Genomic DNA, 16,976 nt, shown 5'->3' with positions numbered 1-16,976 from the left:
CTACTTGAGATAGCCTAATCGCTCAACCCAGAACGAGCGACGGGCGACGACAACATTCCGAACGTAACAGTGTCCACAGCAATGGCAGCCTTCCCAGCAGTCTTCAAGAGAACATTTCAACACCACATCAACGCCGGTATATTCCCAGAGGAAAGGAAATGGCAACGATTGGTGCTATTTTCTAAGAGCGGGAATCCCCTTTGTGAGCCTTTTTCTTATCGACCGATTTGTTTCGCCCGAGCGAAGATGATCAACTCACTTGAAATCGACGGGAGGCTTCGCTGATGTCCAGTACCATTTTCCTCAAAAGATGCTCAAAAAATGGACGCAATCGCTAGGGTGCTAAACAACGAGAAAGTCGCGCTGGACAAGAAGCGACAGGATGACCGACTCTGTGCAATGGCGACGATCGACGTAAGAAATGCCTTCAACACGGCAATTTGACGTTACATCGAAAATCATCCCGAAGTCTTTATTGGCCATGCTGCGACACTACTTCGTATGTTTCGGACGCTGCACTATGAGATCGACGAAGGAATGGTGTCGAGGAGCGTAGCTCCAGGCGTTCCACAGGGTTCGGTTTTAGCACCAACACTGTGGAAATTCATGTACGACGATCTACTTTGAATACTGCTCCACGGACTACGATCAGACATCATCGGTTTCGCGGACGACGTGGCATTTACCCTGCTAAGAAGGATAGCAGATCAGTACACAGGCTACAGCAAACTTAGAGAAGATCGAGAGGTGGATGACAGGAGTCGGGCCGGAAATATCCCTTCAAAAGACTGGATTCACGATCTTCTGCACCCACCACATACCGCAGCAAGGGCAACACCAGACGGGAGGTCACTCGATCACCTCGACAGAGTCACTGAAATACCTGGGGGTCGAGCTCTGCCGTAAATAGCACCACAGCCGGCATCTAGAAGCGGTCTGTAACAAGGCACGCCATGGATCACTAACGTCTTGATCCCTCTGATGCCGTACAAGCGTGATCCTAGGAGCAACAGAAGCAAACCACTGATGAACGTCGCCAATAACACCATCCGATATAGAGCAGCGGCATGGGCGAGATGAACACTGGCAAGACAAACACATCGCATGACTATGCAAAGGTCAAATCAGTCGGGAGTACTCCGGGTGACTAGCGCCTTCCAGGCGGTCTCGACAAGTTCAAATGTACGGATGGAACATCCTCGGACATCAGCAAATACGACAGAGGCAATGACGCAAAGCTTTCTTTGGCTGTGCTTAACGGTAGCTGGACAGACTGCCCTGCGTTCGGGGGATTGGTCCTGATGGAATTTTATACCAGTCCTGTCGTGTGGATCCGATACCGCTACTAAATACATCATTGGGCAGCACAAAAAAAATTGAGCAATCGTTTATACTAACGAATAAAACAACCAAATGGTTCATCGTAATTGAATTATTAATAGCCCCACTTTTACAACAGTTAAACACACATAGGTTACCACTCTATCATAGAGTTGAATACGCCTTTTCTTCTGACGGAGAGAAATAGCTGCACGAATAGCAACGTTACATTCCGTTCGGTCGCAAATCGAAAATCCAACCTGTAGTCACCGGCAGGTACAGATCTGGGTGCATATTCCTTCTTAAACACAGTATCAACTACATACGTTCTGTTCTGGAAGTAAATATAACAATTATACAAAATCGATGTCACTTTGCTTAGTTAAGTTACAACTCAAACCCATTAAGGCTTGGAAACTTACTCCATGTGGGCACGGGACGATTATACTTGGTAACATATCTTCCATAATCATCCATATATAGGTGGTGAGAGGATCCTGCATAACTCCACGTTGAATCTCTCTCAACGTAGAACATCCTTCGACTTCACCATTCATCAAGAATGGTTGATACGTTTTGAACTTGTAGTACAGGTTATACTGAAGCATTATGTAATTGTAAATGTTGGGCACTTGTATCACTATACGTAACAACGGCATCTGATTTCTTCTCAGGGTTGTTCGACATTCTAAAAGCTTCGTTTCCAAATATGGTGTATCGATGCACAACATCCGTGTCATCCGCAGGTTGTACGATTGGGTTTCGTTTTTCCGTTGGTTGGTGTTTAAATTGTTCGTGGCAGTTGAAATACCCCAAACCAAAGCAAGAACGACGAGGGACGCTATTGGCTTCAGAATATCTGCCATGATTGCAAATAGAGCTGCTGCAAAACGCTGCTTATATATTAATGGTTGCTGCACAAAAACGAATGGATAAACATATACAGTCATCTTCATTATGTCATGCCAATTTCCAACTTTTTAACGATATAGATACGCATATCGCTTTTAGATATTTCCTGTATTTTGTTTGATGAGGGTCCAACATTGCAAGAGCGATCATGATCAAAATGGCTCTTCCATTTTCCAACTTACAACAATTTCGATTACCGGTCAAGGTTGTTATACACGCAGTCTACCAAGTGACAAACTATCTACAGAAAGCTACTGTTTCTTGTGTTTTTTTCGCAAACTGACTAACGTGCTACTGATAAATAAAGGCAAAGAAAGTCAGGGTTGTAGTACCACATTTTCCTTTTTCTATTCGTGTTAAGTTAAGTCGTAAAACGTCGTCGTCGTAGAAGATAGCATGACATTCTTTGCGTATAGTATCCCCATTTATTATTCTGAGGCACACTATTATCTATAGGGGTTGAGGTCCTTCTATTTTCGCTTTCTTTGACTATATTTAACCGTAGCTGAATACTCTGGTTTGCGTATGGGGGATTGGTCCGGATGAAATTTTTCTAACCGTTGAATGTCATGTGAAATTGTTGCCACTACCAAATACCAACACCTTTGTTCCGCCCCTCATATGGCATATGAATAGTAATTAGATAACTTTTTTTGTACACGGGTTTTGGAGCGTGCCGTGGATTTTTGCCACTTTTTTACTGACATAGGCTCTATTGTAAGAATTGTGACCTACAATCAACAAAACGACCATGCATCTCACTACACTAAACTATTTACTATATGCTTGTTGTTCTTAATTTTCATTAAGACCCTTCAATTGTACAAAAATACATTGCAATAAAACGCTGTAAGCCATTCACCGCAGCTTACTCTCAATTGAAAATCTTTATTCGTAAATTTTTATCACACAGTATAGATAATCACCACTCCAACATTGATCCCAGAACTCCTCTGCGCCTGACAGTAAAGAATGTTTGAATAAATAACAAAGTCACATTTGAGCTAGTCGAAAATCTTATATCCATTCTGTATTCTCCCGCTGGGATGGATCTGGGCAAATATTCCTCCTTCAACTCGGTTCTTTCACTGTACGTTTTATTCTGAAAATCATGCAAATAGAAGGAACTCTTTAAGGCTACAACGTACGTCCATTTCATTTACACTTACTCCGTGAGGACATGGATAAACAATACTAGGAAGCAAATCTTTCAACACGCCATGCATGTAGTTGAAAAGCGGATTGATCTCCTGCTGCTTCAAATAGGCACAGACTTCAACATCTCCAACGATCAAAAATGGTTGATAAGTTGTAAACTTGTAGTGTAATCGAAACTGCAGCCACAAGAAATCATACACTTTTGGCACGTAAATGGACACACTTATCAACGATCGCTGCTTTCGTCTTAAGATCGCCCGACATTCAAGGATCTCCGTTTCCTCGTAAGGAATTTCAATGCACATCACTCGTGTAACTCGGATGGTATATGGACGCGTCCCATTTTTCTGTTTTTCATAAACCTCAAAAACTCCTCCGTGAGCGAATTGGTATAAGCTCAATAATACAGCTATGATCAACAGGACATCCGTGCACCGTAGCATAGCTAGCACTTCTTTATCAGGCACGCTATGAGTTAATGAACTGATCTGTTTCACTGTTCATATCCTTGACGCTTCGACACAACAATGCCTAGTGTGCAAAGATAAAGGTTTGTGTATAATTAGTGTAATTTAATTGAAAATGACGGCTTTCGATGCAGATCTTGGTATAGAGATGGATTACCGGACGATTGCTCACACTGCAACATGGTTGTAATATTCTTTTCCCAACTCTACCAATGCAATCGAAACTTGAAAACAGTGATCAGGGTTCATTCTATTTTTACGTAACGCTGTTTGGGAGGCGGGGGTTACTTCATAGTCTATACATGAAAAATTAACTTATTTAAAGGATTTTTATACTAATTCCATGTTATCTATCTAATTGTAATCTTCTGATACCCATTGATAATTTCCGATGCCCTCTCACATGGTGGTTTTGGATTCCGGTGTGTAGTAGTGGATCCAGATTGCATCCATTGTAACATATCAAGCATCGTCGACTCATAAAACTTTTATCGAGCTTGAAGAGCTCTAAACACTCTCAGAATAATAAATCCAAGTTATCCATTATCTTAAAATGTGTATTCTTAAAAAATTCGATGTTTATTAACTAAAATACAATAATTATAAACAATAAGCGTTTACGAAGTCAATACTGCCCTTGCTAACGATCGAGGATGGAGTCCGTCACTCACGGAAGCGCATCACAATGTACACGTCATCAAGGTGACCATCGAATGTCACCTGTGAGTGGCACTTAGCTGGTGATACAAAGGCTCCAGTATTCAAGAACTTCATGCAATCATACATCAACCATTAATCATCAGTGCATAATTCAATATCATTTAGTGCTCGGACGCTCATTCACGGTGCAATGATCAACTTTCTACAACTAGAACGTGTGGCATCATGATCGGTGTTTGTATGACCGTGTTTGAAGTCAGCATACCAGCTAAAGTAGTTGATTTTAATGGTGCTGAATTTAGCGATGCTTATCAATTCAATTTAACCGTATTTTTCTAACAAAATGCAATTTTTTATTGACATCCTAATTTCTGATGTTCCATTGGGTGTTAAATGACAAAAATAAGTTTGAGTTTTGAGTTACCCAACACTTCACGGTCTTAGCCTGCTGCAGGAGTCTACTAAACCGGCCACGGTCGAGCGCCTTCGTCTGCCAATCCAGTACCTCGGCCTTTTTGGGGGACGCATCAACGTCATCACTTCATCTCAATTTGAGCCTACGATGTCTCCACCGTCCATGAGGATGACCTAAAAGGACTTTACGGACTAGGTCGTCCGGTGTCATTCTCATAACGTGGCCAGCCCACCAGAGTCTTTGGCGAGTCTAATCCGTTGTACGAAAGTAAGTTCGCCGTACAATTCACAAAGCTCGTCGTTGTATCGGCTCTTCCATTGGCCATCCAGACATACGAGCAATAAATTCCTTCTGAACCTTCTTCCTCTCGAACGCGGCTAAGAGGGTTTCGTTATTTTTGAGGAAGGTCCATATCTCAGAGACGTGTGTGAGTACTGGAACTATATAAATTCTATATACACCCAACTTCGTTCAACTGAAACAGACGACAACTGGTAAACAACAAAAACCGTTAGAAACGATTTTTATCTTGGGCCAGCACTCTTAATGGTACTGCATAAACCATACTATGTATAACAACCATCTCTAAGAGCACAGTGGAAGTCTGTAATCGGTGAAATCCCTTGCTTTCAACAAATTGGTAAGTGTCCATGAATTTTATATTCACTATTTCATATGCATTAATCATATTGTTTGATTAATATAATAAGTGTAATGAGTAAACCACATAGATGCATTTCAAAAAGATACTGAAACAAAATCCCAAACATCCCCAAACAACTACTGAAACGAGTATCCCAAACAGCGAAATAATATACAAAAATTATGTGGACCTTTATTTACAATGTTTTATCCCACAAGGTGTACTTACAGAGAAAATCACCACTCCAACATTGATCCCAGAACTCCTCTGCGCCTGACAGTAAAGAATGTTTGAATAAATATCAAAGTCACATTTGAGCTAGTCGAAAATCTTAAATCCATTCTGTATTCTCCCGCTGGGATGGACCTGGGCGTATATTCCTCCTTCAACTCGGTTCTTTCACTGTACGTTTTATTCTGAAAATCATGCAAATACAAGGAACTCTTTAAGGCTACAACGTACGTCCATTTCATTTACACTTACTCCGTGAGGACATGGATAAACAATACTAGGAAGTAAATCTTTCAACACGCCATGCATGTAGTTGAAAAGCGGATTGTTCGCCGGGTGCTTCAAATAGGCACAGACTTCAACATCTCCAACGATCAAAAATGGTTGATAAGTTGTAAACTTGTAGTGTAATCGAAACTGCAGCCACAAGAAATCATACACTTTTGGCACGTAAATGGACACACTTATCAACGATCGCTGCTTTCGTCTTAAGATCGCCCGACATTCAAGGATCTCCGTTTCCTCGTAAGGCATATCAATGCACATCACTCGTGTAACTCGGATGGTATATGGACGCGTCCCATTTTTCTGTTTTTCATAAACCTCAAAAACTCCTCCGTGAGCGAATTGGTATAAGCTCAATAATACAGCTATGATCAACAGGACATCCGTGCACCGTAGCATAGCTAGCAGGGCTTCTTTATCAGGCACGCTATGAGTTAATGAACTGATCTGTTTCACTGTTCATATACTTGACGCTTCGACACAACAATGCCTAGTGTGCGAAGATAATGGTTTGTGTATAATTAGTGTAATTTAATTGAAAATGACGGCTTTCGATGCAGATCTTGGTATAGAGATGGATTACCGGACGATTGCTCACACTGCAACATGGTTGCATGGAACATGGAACAATGTAATCGAAACTTTAAAACAGTGATCTCACGCGCATCGAAGGAGGCTTACTGTGTCTATAATCGGTACTAATGACTCAATAAATAGATAATCAATTTAAAGCACAATTCACATATTCATCAACTGAATACCATTGATGATGCCATGTTGCCAGTTACATGATTTATCCAGTCCTCGTTTGAATCTTATGAACCATCGTCTATGTAAAACATTGATCTTGCCTGAGCCGGCCACCTCAGCAAGCAGTTTATTTTATCTAGCTTATGGAACGATGCACGAATATTTAATACTCGTAGAATAACGAAAATAATATTCAAAAGCACATTTATAACTTAAAAGGCTTTTAAACGCCTCGAGAGCGCTTCAAACCAAGGATGGTACTCGTTTACAGTACTCTTTTTCTCAATATTAACTTAAACCATTTTTTAAAACAATTGGAAAGATAAAAAACATACATGAAACAACATTCCATACATTTCTTTATGTAGTTACAGTTTTAAGGAGTGTTTATCTTCGTACGTTCAGTTATACGTGAAGTTCCATTCCGAAAAAATCCAGATCCATCTACGGTAAAAACAGAAGCTGTCCTTTACACAATCGTATGAACATCGATGCCTACATATTCATGCCAAATATGCATGCCAGATTCATGTCATGAGTTTAACGAAATGATTACCACTCCAGCATCGATCCCAACACTCCTTTCCTTCGTACTGTTCCAAATGCTTGAATCCATAAAATTGTTACATTTGATCTAGATGAAAATCGTAGATCCAACCTGTAATCTCCCGCTGGGATGGACTTGGGTGCATATTCCTCCTTGTACTCGCTCCTTTCAGAGTATGTTGTATTCTGAAAATCAACAACTAGTAATACAAATCCGTAACGTATTTCTATTACACCAACACTTACGCCAATCGGACAAGGGTGAACTGTATGGGGCATTAATTCTTTCAACACTTTAATTATATAGTTTCCCAACGGGTTCATATCAGAACCTCGCATATATGAACACGCTTCAAACGCTCCATCAATCAATAGTGGTTGATAAGTCGTAAACTTATAAAACAATCGGAACTGTACCAGAACGTAATTGTATAACTTTGGAACGTCAACCGTTGCACATATCAACGTTCTTGCATTACGCCTTAAGATGACTCGACATTCTCTAACTACCGTTTCCTCGTAAGGGGTATGAATGCACAACAGACGCATAACTCGGATGGTAAATGGACGCGTGTTGTTTTCAACTTCCTTCACGTTCTGGACAGTTTCACCGTTTGAAAAAATGCATACTTTCCATAAAACAATCCAGATGAACACCAGTTCCTTACACCGTAACATCATTGCACCAACACAGAATTTTACGACCCTCTTTTCTGTCCGGCAGACTACCAGTTAATGAGCAGATCTGATCCGGTGGCTTCATATATTACACATTGACTTACCTTTTTTTAATAAAGAGCTCATTTGTACTCTGTTATAATTGCCAAAGGCGGTTTAGCATTTAGGCTTTCCATCATGGACCAACTAATGACCATTGTAATATTACGCACATTGAAATTATGGATATTAGAAATATTACTGAATTATTCAAATAATTACTGTTCATTTTGGAATCACAATCCAGTGTGTTTTTTTCAATGCTGCTAAATTTGAGCAATTGCGTTTGATGCAATTGAAGCAAAGTCTTTTTCTTTCTTTCTTTCTTTCTCTTTTCTTTCTATTTACTTATCAGTCACAACTATCACTGCGCGATTTCGAGCTCCGGCAGAAGCTCTGTAAATCGGTCAAAAAGCGACGTCAGCCAATTGCAATTACCGGCCTTTCTGATGAATGCATCCGTTATCACTTCATTTTAATTTACTCAGAAATGGATAAAACGTCTTGGCTTGCCCAAGACAGAGATACTAGCACAAGTGTTGCAAGACCCGCAACTGTAATGTACAAGGCCGCACACGCCATTTGCTATGAGTTGGGATGAGTAAAAACTCACGTTAAAAAATATAAGCATAACGAAAAAATATGTATGCTGAAAATACCCGCTAAACTCCAAAGTTACAAAACTATTTGATAGCAGTACCGATTTCACACGACAGGACTGGTACTAAATCCCAACCGGGCCAATCCCTCGTACTGTTAGATTCAACCCGTTGAGTGCAACAGCAATATAAAAATTTGAAGTGAATTATGATGACAAAGATTGGAAAACCAATGTTAAAAACTCCTTCCAGTAAAGTAGTGTGACATTTGTAAAATGCAGATGCATATCATACTCGGTGTTGAATATTATTCAACGGTCGATTCGAATGCGACAGCTGGTTTCGACCGTTAGGCTATAGAGGGCGCCACATCGAGCGGTGCAACTGATCGAACCGAACACGCCCGAACTTAGAGGATCAACGACCAGGATAAATGGCACTCTAAAAAGCTAACCCGGCGAACGAGGACGTGATTTTTCAGCTCCTTTTAAATAGCCATATCAGAGGCAATCGATTTGGCAAATAAAGTGTCCTAAAATAAGTCAGTGTGCTGTTTATGTGTTTTATTATGTTTGTGCATTAATGCATGAAGTAATTGAAAGAACGCTGGTGCTTGTCGCAACACCCCCCGTGGACATGGATGAATAGAAAACGTTTGAGAAAATTGTACACATAGGTCAAGAGAGATTGGCAAAGAGAGCCATTTCTCGTTTTCATAAATCTATCCAAAATTCAGCAATAACGGTTGGAAGCTAGTAAGCTTATATACCTTTTTTGGCAGATTTATTTTCTGTTGCATTAGTGCTCTTTACTTCTTCACAGGTGTATAAAATACGACATTGCATAAAGTTCGTTTCCTGGACACGGAATATCGGCGCATAAATCTTTGTCTTATACTTCAACGACACAAAAACCTCAAGAGGGCTAAGCCTGCCATTTCTGGCTTTCCTTGACTTTATTTTCCCTACAGCTCGAAAGTCGGTCCACCGTACGAGGGGTTTGGTCGGTTGGGATTTTGGACCGGTCCTATTGTGTAAAAACCGGCGTCGCTACCAAACAAACTACCAAGCGGCCACATACTAACTTCTTAATATGTACACTCTTTGTAAAAATATCGAATCGGTTAAATTGTTCGAATTGTATATAGTTATTTTGGCCATTATTTTTATCTTTAAATAGTTCATCTCTGGTATGATCGGGTCGTTCATAAATGAGCAATTGACAATGATTATCGATCGTTTAGATAAGCATAATCTGCTTAAACCAAGCGTAATTAACGCTAATTGAAGGCAGTTGGTTATAATTTGAAAATAATTGCTACCTACTTTGTTTATTTACCTCACTTCACATTATAAAAAATAAACTGAAAAGAACAATTTTCTCATGTCAGTTTTATTGTTTCGTTAAAACGCTTCCTATTGTTCAAAGATGCATATACGAAAATAATACTTGGCGTGCTCCAGTACGAAAAATTGTTGTTTATGAATATACGTATCCTAAACGTTCCAATTGTTTCACCACTCAATCATCGAACCAATAATACCAGTGCGCCGTACCGTAACGTACGTTTCCGATGCGAAAATAGTCGCATTATCCCTGGCGATAAATTTCAAATCCAACCGGTAGTCTCCTGCTGGAATGGAACGAGGTGTAAGCCGTTCTTCGAGCCACCAAACGATGTTGTACGTACGATTCTGTGAAGTACAAACGGATGTATAATCAATGTATATCTTCCATCGCTTGCGTTCTGTTGCGCCTAACATACCCCGTGTGGACATGGTGCCGAAAGTGCGGGAACCGATTTTATGAACGTATCGAATATGTAGTCCGTCAGCGGTATGACTGGACGGTTCTTTATATATTCGCACGCTTCCTCTTCCATATCAATCAAAAATGGCTGATAGGTAGAGAATTTGTAATGCACCTTTACCACCACCCAGATGTAGTTGAGCACTTCTGGTACAGTGACGGACACGTTGAGCAGCGTCGGTTTGTTGCGGCGCAGAACCGTTTTACAGTAGTTCAAACGGCTACGTCTGTACGGTGTCCCGACACAGAGGTATTTTAAAATTTTAAACGTATACGGTTTGGTTTCGTTGCGACCTTCAAACAGTGTTTGGTTAGAATTTCTCTCCCCAGCATACGAAACTCCGTTTAGGAGACAAACGAATATTATTATGCTGAATTGCCACATCCCCATGGCGACTACTAAAGCAATAAGCATCAAAAATGCTTCCACTGTTCGACTATATCTGTTTTATGGTAGTGAAATAATTGCTTAATACAGACACTATTTATGTCACTACAAAAAATCCACAATTTTTACCGCTCGCAACAGATTGTTAATTACTCATGACCGTTTTAGTAGTATTATTTATACATTATAATTTCTCAATTAAGTCAGGAATTGTCAGGACACCTTATTTAATAAGTGCAAATCAGCAAGACCGAAATAAGAAATTTAAGTTATTTAAGTCGTGTTGTTAATATGTATTCTTGCAGTCATCGATTGGCACACATGGACCACCGTCATGCAAACGAACGTATCCATTTCGGCAAAAGCAACCCGCTTTACATCCCTCCTTGCAGTCCTGCTTCGGATTCGGCTCCGCACACGTCGGTTCGCTGCATGGACCGCAGCAATTGAAGATTTCCGTTCTTCTTTCACAAGTAGCTGTAAAGACAAAATCAAATATAACATCAGGTTCCAGGAGAAAGACGGTGAAAAAGGCGAAAGATCCGAACAGATGGAGTCCATAATTCAAAAGTCGACTACTGCTTTCGCTACTTACTCATTTCTGCGCCATTGTCGCAAAGCACTTTGCACGGTGTGCCAATGTCACTGCTAGCTGTACTAATAGCAAGAGCACCTACCAGCAACACTATCCAGACAGCGCATCCACTCGCCATGTTGGTCGATACGGTATGAATAGTCTACTAAGAAACCGAGACGCATTATAAACGATCGTGCGATCGAGCTCTGCATGTGGAACGTAATGTTGGCAGATAAGTCGCTTCAAACGCCACAGAAGGTTTTGCCTGGAACGCAAAAGAACAGACTGGCGTGCTAGAAACATCAAACGAAACGTGACTATTTACGCAGCAATCGAAAGTGTGCATTATGTTTATTGTTTCGATCGCTGCACATGCCCGTCGGTTGCACATGCCGATTATCAGTCGCACACAGCAAATGGAGTGTACCACGTGTTTCTAGCTATTGGAGAAATGATGTAAAATTTTTCTCAACCGAAATCTGCCCTAGTTTAGTATAGTGGAATATATATTTTTTATAGTAATAAATTTGCTTCTTTCGGATGGTTTAAACGCGCCTTCATCTTTGAAATGCTCTCCCGCGTATCGACCTTACGCTCTCGCATATTGAGAATGTTCTCTCTCTCACCTGTCCTATTCAACGTGCAGCCGCTTGTAAACAAACCACCTGCTTCTTGCTAACCTGCTTTGTGTGGTTGCGGCGTCACACAAACAGCTCCCAAAATCATTCCACGAATGCAATCACTTTGCCAGTATCAATCAGTGGCGTAGTGTTTTTGTGCGTAGTGTAAAGGAATCATATTTAGTGAATTTAACACCTGTTCCATCCAGAAGTGCTCAGGTTTAGTACCGTAAGTGTAAAAGCAACTAATCTCGAACAGAGATGCCATACAACAAGCACGGAAAGAAAATTTTGGTGCATAAATTTGGATAAACCTCGTTTGATGATCATGTTTTGATCTTTTCACGCATCCCATCGCTAATTCTACTTCATCACAGAGTGACTATAAATAGAGTGCAATCTCTACGTACCCGGCGACTCGTTAAATGTCAAATCCTTTCCTTTCCGAAATTGATCTAGCAACCAACGACGTGTTTGTTGGCGGAATACGTTAATGGCCGAAACTTCGTCACAGTGAAAAACAAACCGTTAGAAAAATTGTGTTAAAAAGGTGTGTACTTCGTTGTGAAAAACGTACAAGTAAGTCCAGCCAGAATCTGTTGTTCCGTACCTCTTTTAACCGATTTTACTTTTAGCTATGGAGACGAAAGATTCAACGAATGCTTCTGCGGCCCCTAACCAGGCAGGAAAGATTATCTCCCTGTGCTGGAATGCGGGGGCACTCGCTGCTGCTTACTACGATATCGATCAACTAGAACTGTACGCAATACAGCAAGCGATCGAACCACGGCCCCAGTACGTGCTGCTTAGAGAGCTTGTCCGGCGCTATCATCCTTTGTTCTACGTTATATCTGGTCCCAGCTGTTTTGTGGAAGATTGTCGTGAGGTTTTGGACGTTCCAGTAGCTCTTCCGAACCAATCGGATGGTTCAGATTCCACTGCCGTGAACAGAACAATGTCTACTCAACCCGCAAACGTGAAGACTGTTGAGTATTCCGCCCATACACAATCCGCTGCTAAAAATCGTTTGCTAGCACTCAAACTTCCAGACATGCCACCGGAATCGGATGAAAACGAGTGCCGAACCTTCCTCGAGAGTATAATACCATTCGAGCAAGAGCTGCTTGTGTGCAGTGTTGGCAATTTGCTGTTGCTTTTAGATACCGTAGGCGATTCCGTGTCATCGGCGCAGCTAGTGACGAAGATCAATCTCATCACACCCAGCACGCAACTCATCATCGATGGGTTAACGTATGAAGCGTTGCAGATATTTGACACTAGCCGGCATCCGTCCGGGTTCAAGTGTGGTACCGATTCGCGGGGACTATCCGTGTTCAGCTTGTTCAACAAATGCTCCTCGAAAAATGGGGAAGAATGGCTTAGCCGTCTGATGACGCAACCGGTACGAGACCGGAACGAGCTAGAGCACCGCCTCAACACTGTACAGTGGTTGCTGGCAAATGTTCGCTACGCGAACCAGTTCGATCAGTGTTTGAAACATCTGTCCAATGTGGGGCTACTGTACCGGAAGATACTACAAGGAACCGCTCGCAATACCGATTGGAAGATGTTGAAGAAAAATCTCTACTATATGTACTCGCTCTGCAAACTTTGTGCCTTAACACTCGAGGATGCAAATACTACGGGAACAGTAGTCCAGCAGCTGGGTCAGTACATGCGCGATCCGGGTAACGCGCTGAAACACGTTCTTTACACGATCGATAAGTGTTTGGATCTGGAAAAAGGTGAAGAGGAGAACAAGGTGACTATTCGTGCCGGCCTAGATCCTGCCGTTGATCGATTGCGCGAACAGTACGACGGATTGCGGCAAGTCGTGATGGAATCGTCTCGACTTGGGTTGGAAACAATGCAACTGGACATGGCAAACATCTGTGTAACGTATCTACCATCGTTCGGTTTCGTGATCAGTACCCAGATAGATGAACAACTGCAACGGTCGGGAATCTTCAATAACTCCTCCTTTGATTTAGTATTCCAAGCAGAGAATACAGCGTACTTTCAGATTAACTTATGCAAAGAGTTGAACGACGAGTTCGGCCAAATGGTCGCAACGATGATTGAACACGAACTTGCTGTACAGACGCGTCTAACGACCTTTGTCGGCACAAAGTTCCCGGAAGTGATGGGTACATTCAAGCAGGCAGGCAAACTAGACGCTTTGCTTTCATTTGCAACCGTGGCAAAGATGCATCGCTATGTGCGTCCAATAATTTGCGACGAAAAGGTGTTGCAAATACAAGCTGGACGGCATGTTGTGCTAGAACACCGAAGATCGTACCGATCGAACGACACGAACGCAGGTGAGACAAATAGACACCTGCTAAACGTGATTGCCGCTGATGCGTCCGTCGGGAAAACAACATATCTGAAAGAGTTGGCCATCATCTGTTATCTGGCACATGTGGGTTCGTTCGTACCGGCTGCGTACGCAAAGATTCCTATCCTCGATTCGATCTACACGCGGCTCGATCATCCGGAATCGATATTTAGCGGCAGATCTTCCTTCATGTCGGAACTGTATCAGATGTCGAGTTTGCTGCAAAATGCCACCGCTAAATCGTTGGTTCTTATTGACGAGTTTGGCAAGGGCACAAACTATCTCGAGGGAAAGTCTCTGCTGATTGGCTCAATAGAACATTTGCTCAAACGTGGCCCCAATGCTCCCATCACCTTCGTTACAACGAAGTTTACCGGAATTGAACAGTTTCTACCTACCCAGCACCACCGGTACCTTACGGTGAAGGTACACCGCGAAACTCGAAACCATTCTCGAAACGGCACCAGCAGTGACACGTTGGACGTGACCTCGATCGACCCTAGCGATCCAAACGAGCAGTAAGGACTCACTCAGTTCAATCAAATGTCCAGGGACTATTTATTTCATTTCCGATTACTTCCTTTTTACACAGACTTAAATCCACGTACCAGTTGGCGTTTCGTGCCATTGCCTTTGCCGTAATGAAACACCATCAAACGAGTGGCCAAGCACCGACGACGGAAAACATTCGGCTGTTGATGGAATCCACTCCGATCACGAGGGTACCGGAACGGTGTCTAGAAATTTCGCATCAACCACCACGGGCAGTATCTGACACGGCATCGATGACGTTACCAGTGGTGGAGCCTACTGGAAATCTTATCGAAAAACGTAACATTTAAATTTTTTAGCATGCCAAACCTCACACTACACCGGTGGTTGATTACCAGATAGATTTTGGGACCGTTTCGTGAAAGGTTCGAACATGACCTTTACCGATGGAGAACCTCGACAGACAACCGATGGCAAAAGGTTGTACGCAATTGATCGCGCAAGTAACGCTTCCCAAACCGGCACCAGGGAAGCATGTACCGCCATGTGTGCCCCAACCAGGAACGAAAAAGTATGCCGTCACACAATCAATACCCACCGAAATGGCGCACTGATTCTGTTTGTTTATAATTAATGATTTATTGATTTTTCACGTTCGCACGCTCAGTGGCAGTGGATCGAAGGATGGATTATTTGTGGTTGCGTGTGTTGGTGGAAATAATAATTTTCAGCGTAGTGCAGGCATGGCCGTAGCATTTATGCAAGTGCTTGAAATTGTATGTTAGCGGAAGGGTGAAGTGTATGCCAGGAGTTCCACTTTGATTGATACCCTTTTGTCTGGCAAGGTCACATACCGGTTAGGGTGCGCACCCGTGCCGTATGAATATGTTGAAATATGAATGTTGTCATACATTTAAAATTGTTACATTAAACATTAAACATGAAATTAAACATTTAAACTTATTAAATTGTTCATATATTCACATTACTCTGTAGGAAGAACAATCAAATAAAAATTTCCCGTAAATGATTGAAGAAGTCGCAGTCGTAGGAAGAAAAAACTTTAAAAAAATTATCCTACCATCATTTATCCGGATGAATTCCTAGGTTTATGAGGAATACATGAGTCTGTGGAATAGAGATTTAGATTCATTCATTCAGTTCAAAGATTCATTCAGATTCACCCAACAATAGTGAAATGCCGATCAATAAGAGCAATCGGTAATGTTGACAACAAGACTCATTCGATTCACAATAAGCGACCCACAAATTTGACTACTAAACCGTTAAACGAGAAATAATGACTGGTAGACAGTCTTGTTGAGCCACTTCCAACACCTATCCCGTTGTCGATAAATAATGCGAGAGTATTGAATGACCAGTCCAGTGACCAGAAAAAAAAATCACTGTAGCAAACCATTACCAAACCATACATATACCGACGCGTGTGATATTTTACGACGCTTTTGTACCATCGCGGGAAGTTAATTTTGTCGTCATACACATTACAATTTTCCACCAGGAGAAACGGAACCGAACAACCATCGAGTCAAGGCTGTACAACCCTTCCCATCAATCATCCGTGCGACGTTCTTCATCGGCGAGATCATATCAGCAAACAAATCCAGTGTGACCCGGCAGGCTGTAATGGCGTTTTTGGTGCAACTTTTTGCCGAAATCCAGTTCATCCCGCATCCGGTGAACTGCTTTACATATATTTTTCCACACAAGCGAATATCGAGGCGCAGAATAACGAAGATACTTATAAACATCATCCAAATAATCCCAGCTAAGCAGAAATGCTGGAACCAACCGAAAAAAAAAAAAATCCCGGAACTTCTAAAAACTCAACAAGGCCACCAGTCTGTAGTCTTCGCAATTTGTTTACCCTGTCGCTGGGAATGGTTGAAACACCTTTCGACACCTGTATCGACAATGTGGGATGTGTGTACATGAAGCAGCGAATCACCATTTTGATGGTGCCATAATAATAATGCTAATAGCGTACATTACAGTACGACATGATGTACAATAAAAAAAAGTGACGGC

The 16,976-nt window shown here is 41.8% G+C and overlaps 3 protein-coding genes across 3 annotated transcripts; 1 reads left to right on the top strand and 2 right to left on the bottom strand.

Moving 5' to 3' along the window:
• Nucleotides 1-1,474: 1,474 nt before the first annotated feature.
• Nucleotides 1,475-2,186, bottom strand: LOC128299588 (uncharacterized). The gene is made up of 2 exons (XM_053035593.1): nucleotides 1,743-2,186; nucleotides 1,475-1,654 (listed from the first exon to the last, which is right to left on the bottom strand). Exons 1-2 carry the CDS (start codon nucleotides 2,184-2,186, stop codon nucleotides 1,475-1,477), a joined length of 624 nt encoding a protein of 207 aa, XP_052891553.1.
• Nucleotides 2,187-11,140: 8,954 nt separating this feature from the next.
• LOC128298836 (venom peptide SjAPI-2) lies at nucleotides 11,141-11,626 on the bottom strand. Its single transcript, XM_053034636.1, has 2 exons — nucleotides 11,496-11,626; nucleotides 11,141-11,377 (listed from the first exon to the last, which is right to left on the bottom strand). Exons 1-2 carry the CDS (start codon nucleotides 11,611-11,613, stop codon nucleotides 11,187-11,189), a joined length of 309 nt encoding a protein of 102 aa, XP_052890596.1. The 5' UTR covers nucleotides 11,614-11,626; the 3' UTR covers nucleotides 11,141-11,186.
• A 1,013-nt stretch (nucleotides 11,627-12,639) lies between these two features.
• On the top strand, nucleotides 12,640-15,966 carry LOC128297094 (mutS protein homolog 5-like). Its single transcript, XM_053032659.1, has 3 exons — nucleotides 12,640-12,676; nucleotides 12,733-14,953; nucleotides 15,028-15,966. The coding sequence occupies exons 2-3, from the start codon at nucleotides 12,735-12,737 to the stop codon at nucleotides 15,275-15,277; spliced, it is 2,469 nt and encodes an 822-aa protein (XP_052888619.1). The 5' UTR covers nucleotides 12,640-12,676; nucleotides 12,733-12,734; the 3' UTR covers nucleotides 15,278-15,966.
• Nucleotides 15,967-16,976: the final 1,010 nt, after the last annotated feature.

Source organism: Anopheles moucheti, chromosome 2 (genome assembly GCF_943734755.1).
Source record: "Anopheles moucheti chromosome 2, idAnoMoucSN_F20_07, whole genome shotgun sequence".
In the NCBI taxonomy this organism is placed as follows: Eukaryota; Metazoa; Arthropoda; class Insecta; order Diptera; family Culicidae; genus Anopheles; species Anopheles moucheti.
The sequence above is the reverse complement of the archived record's forward strand: the minus strand, read 5'-3'. Positions and strand labels throughout refer to the sequence as shown.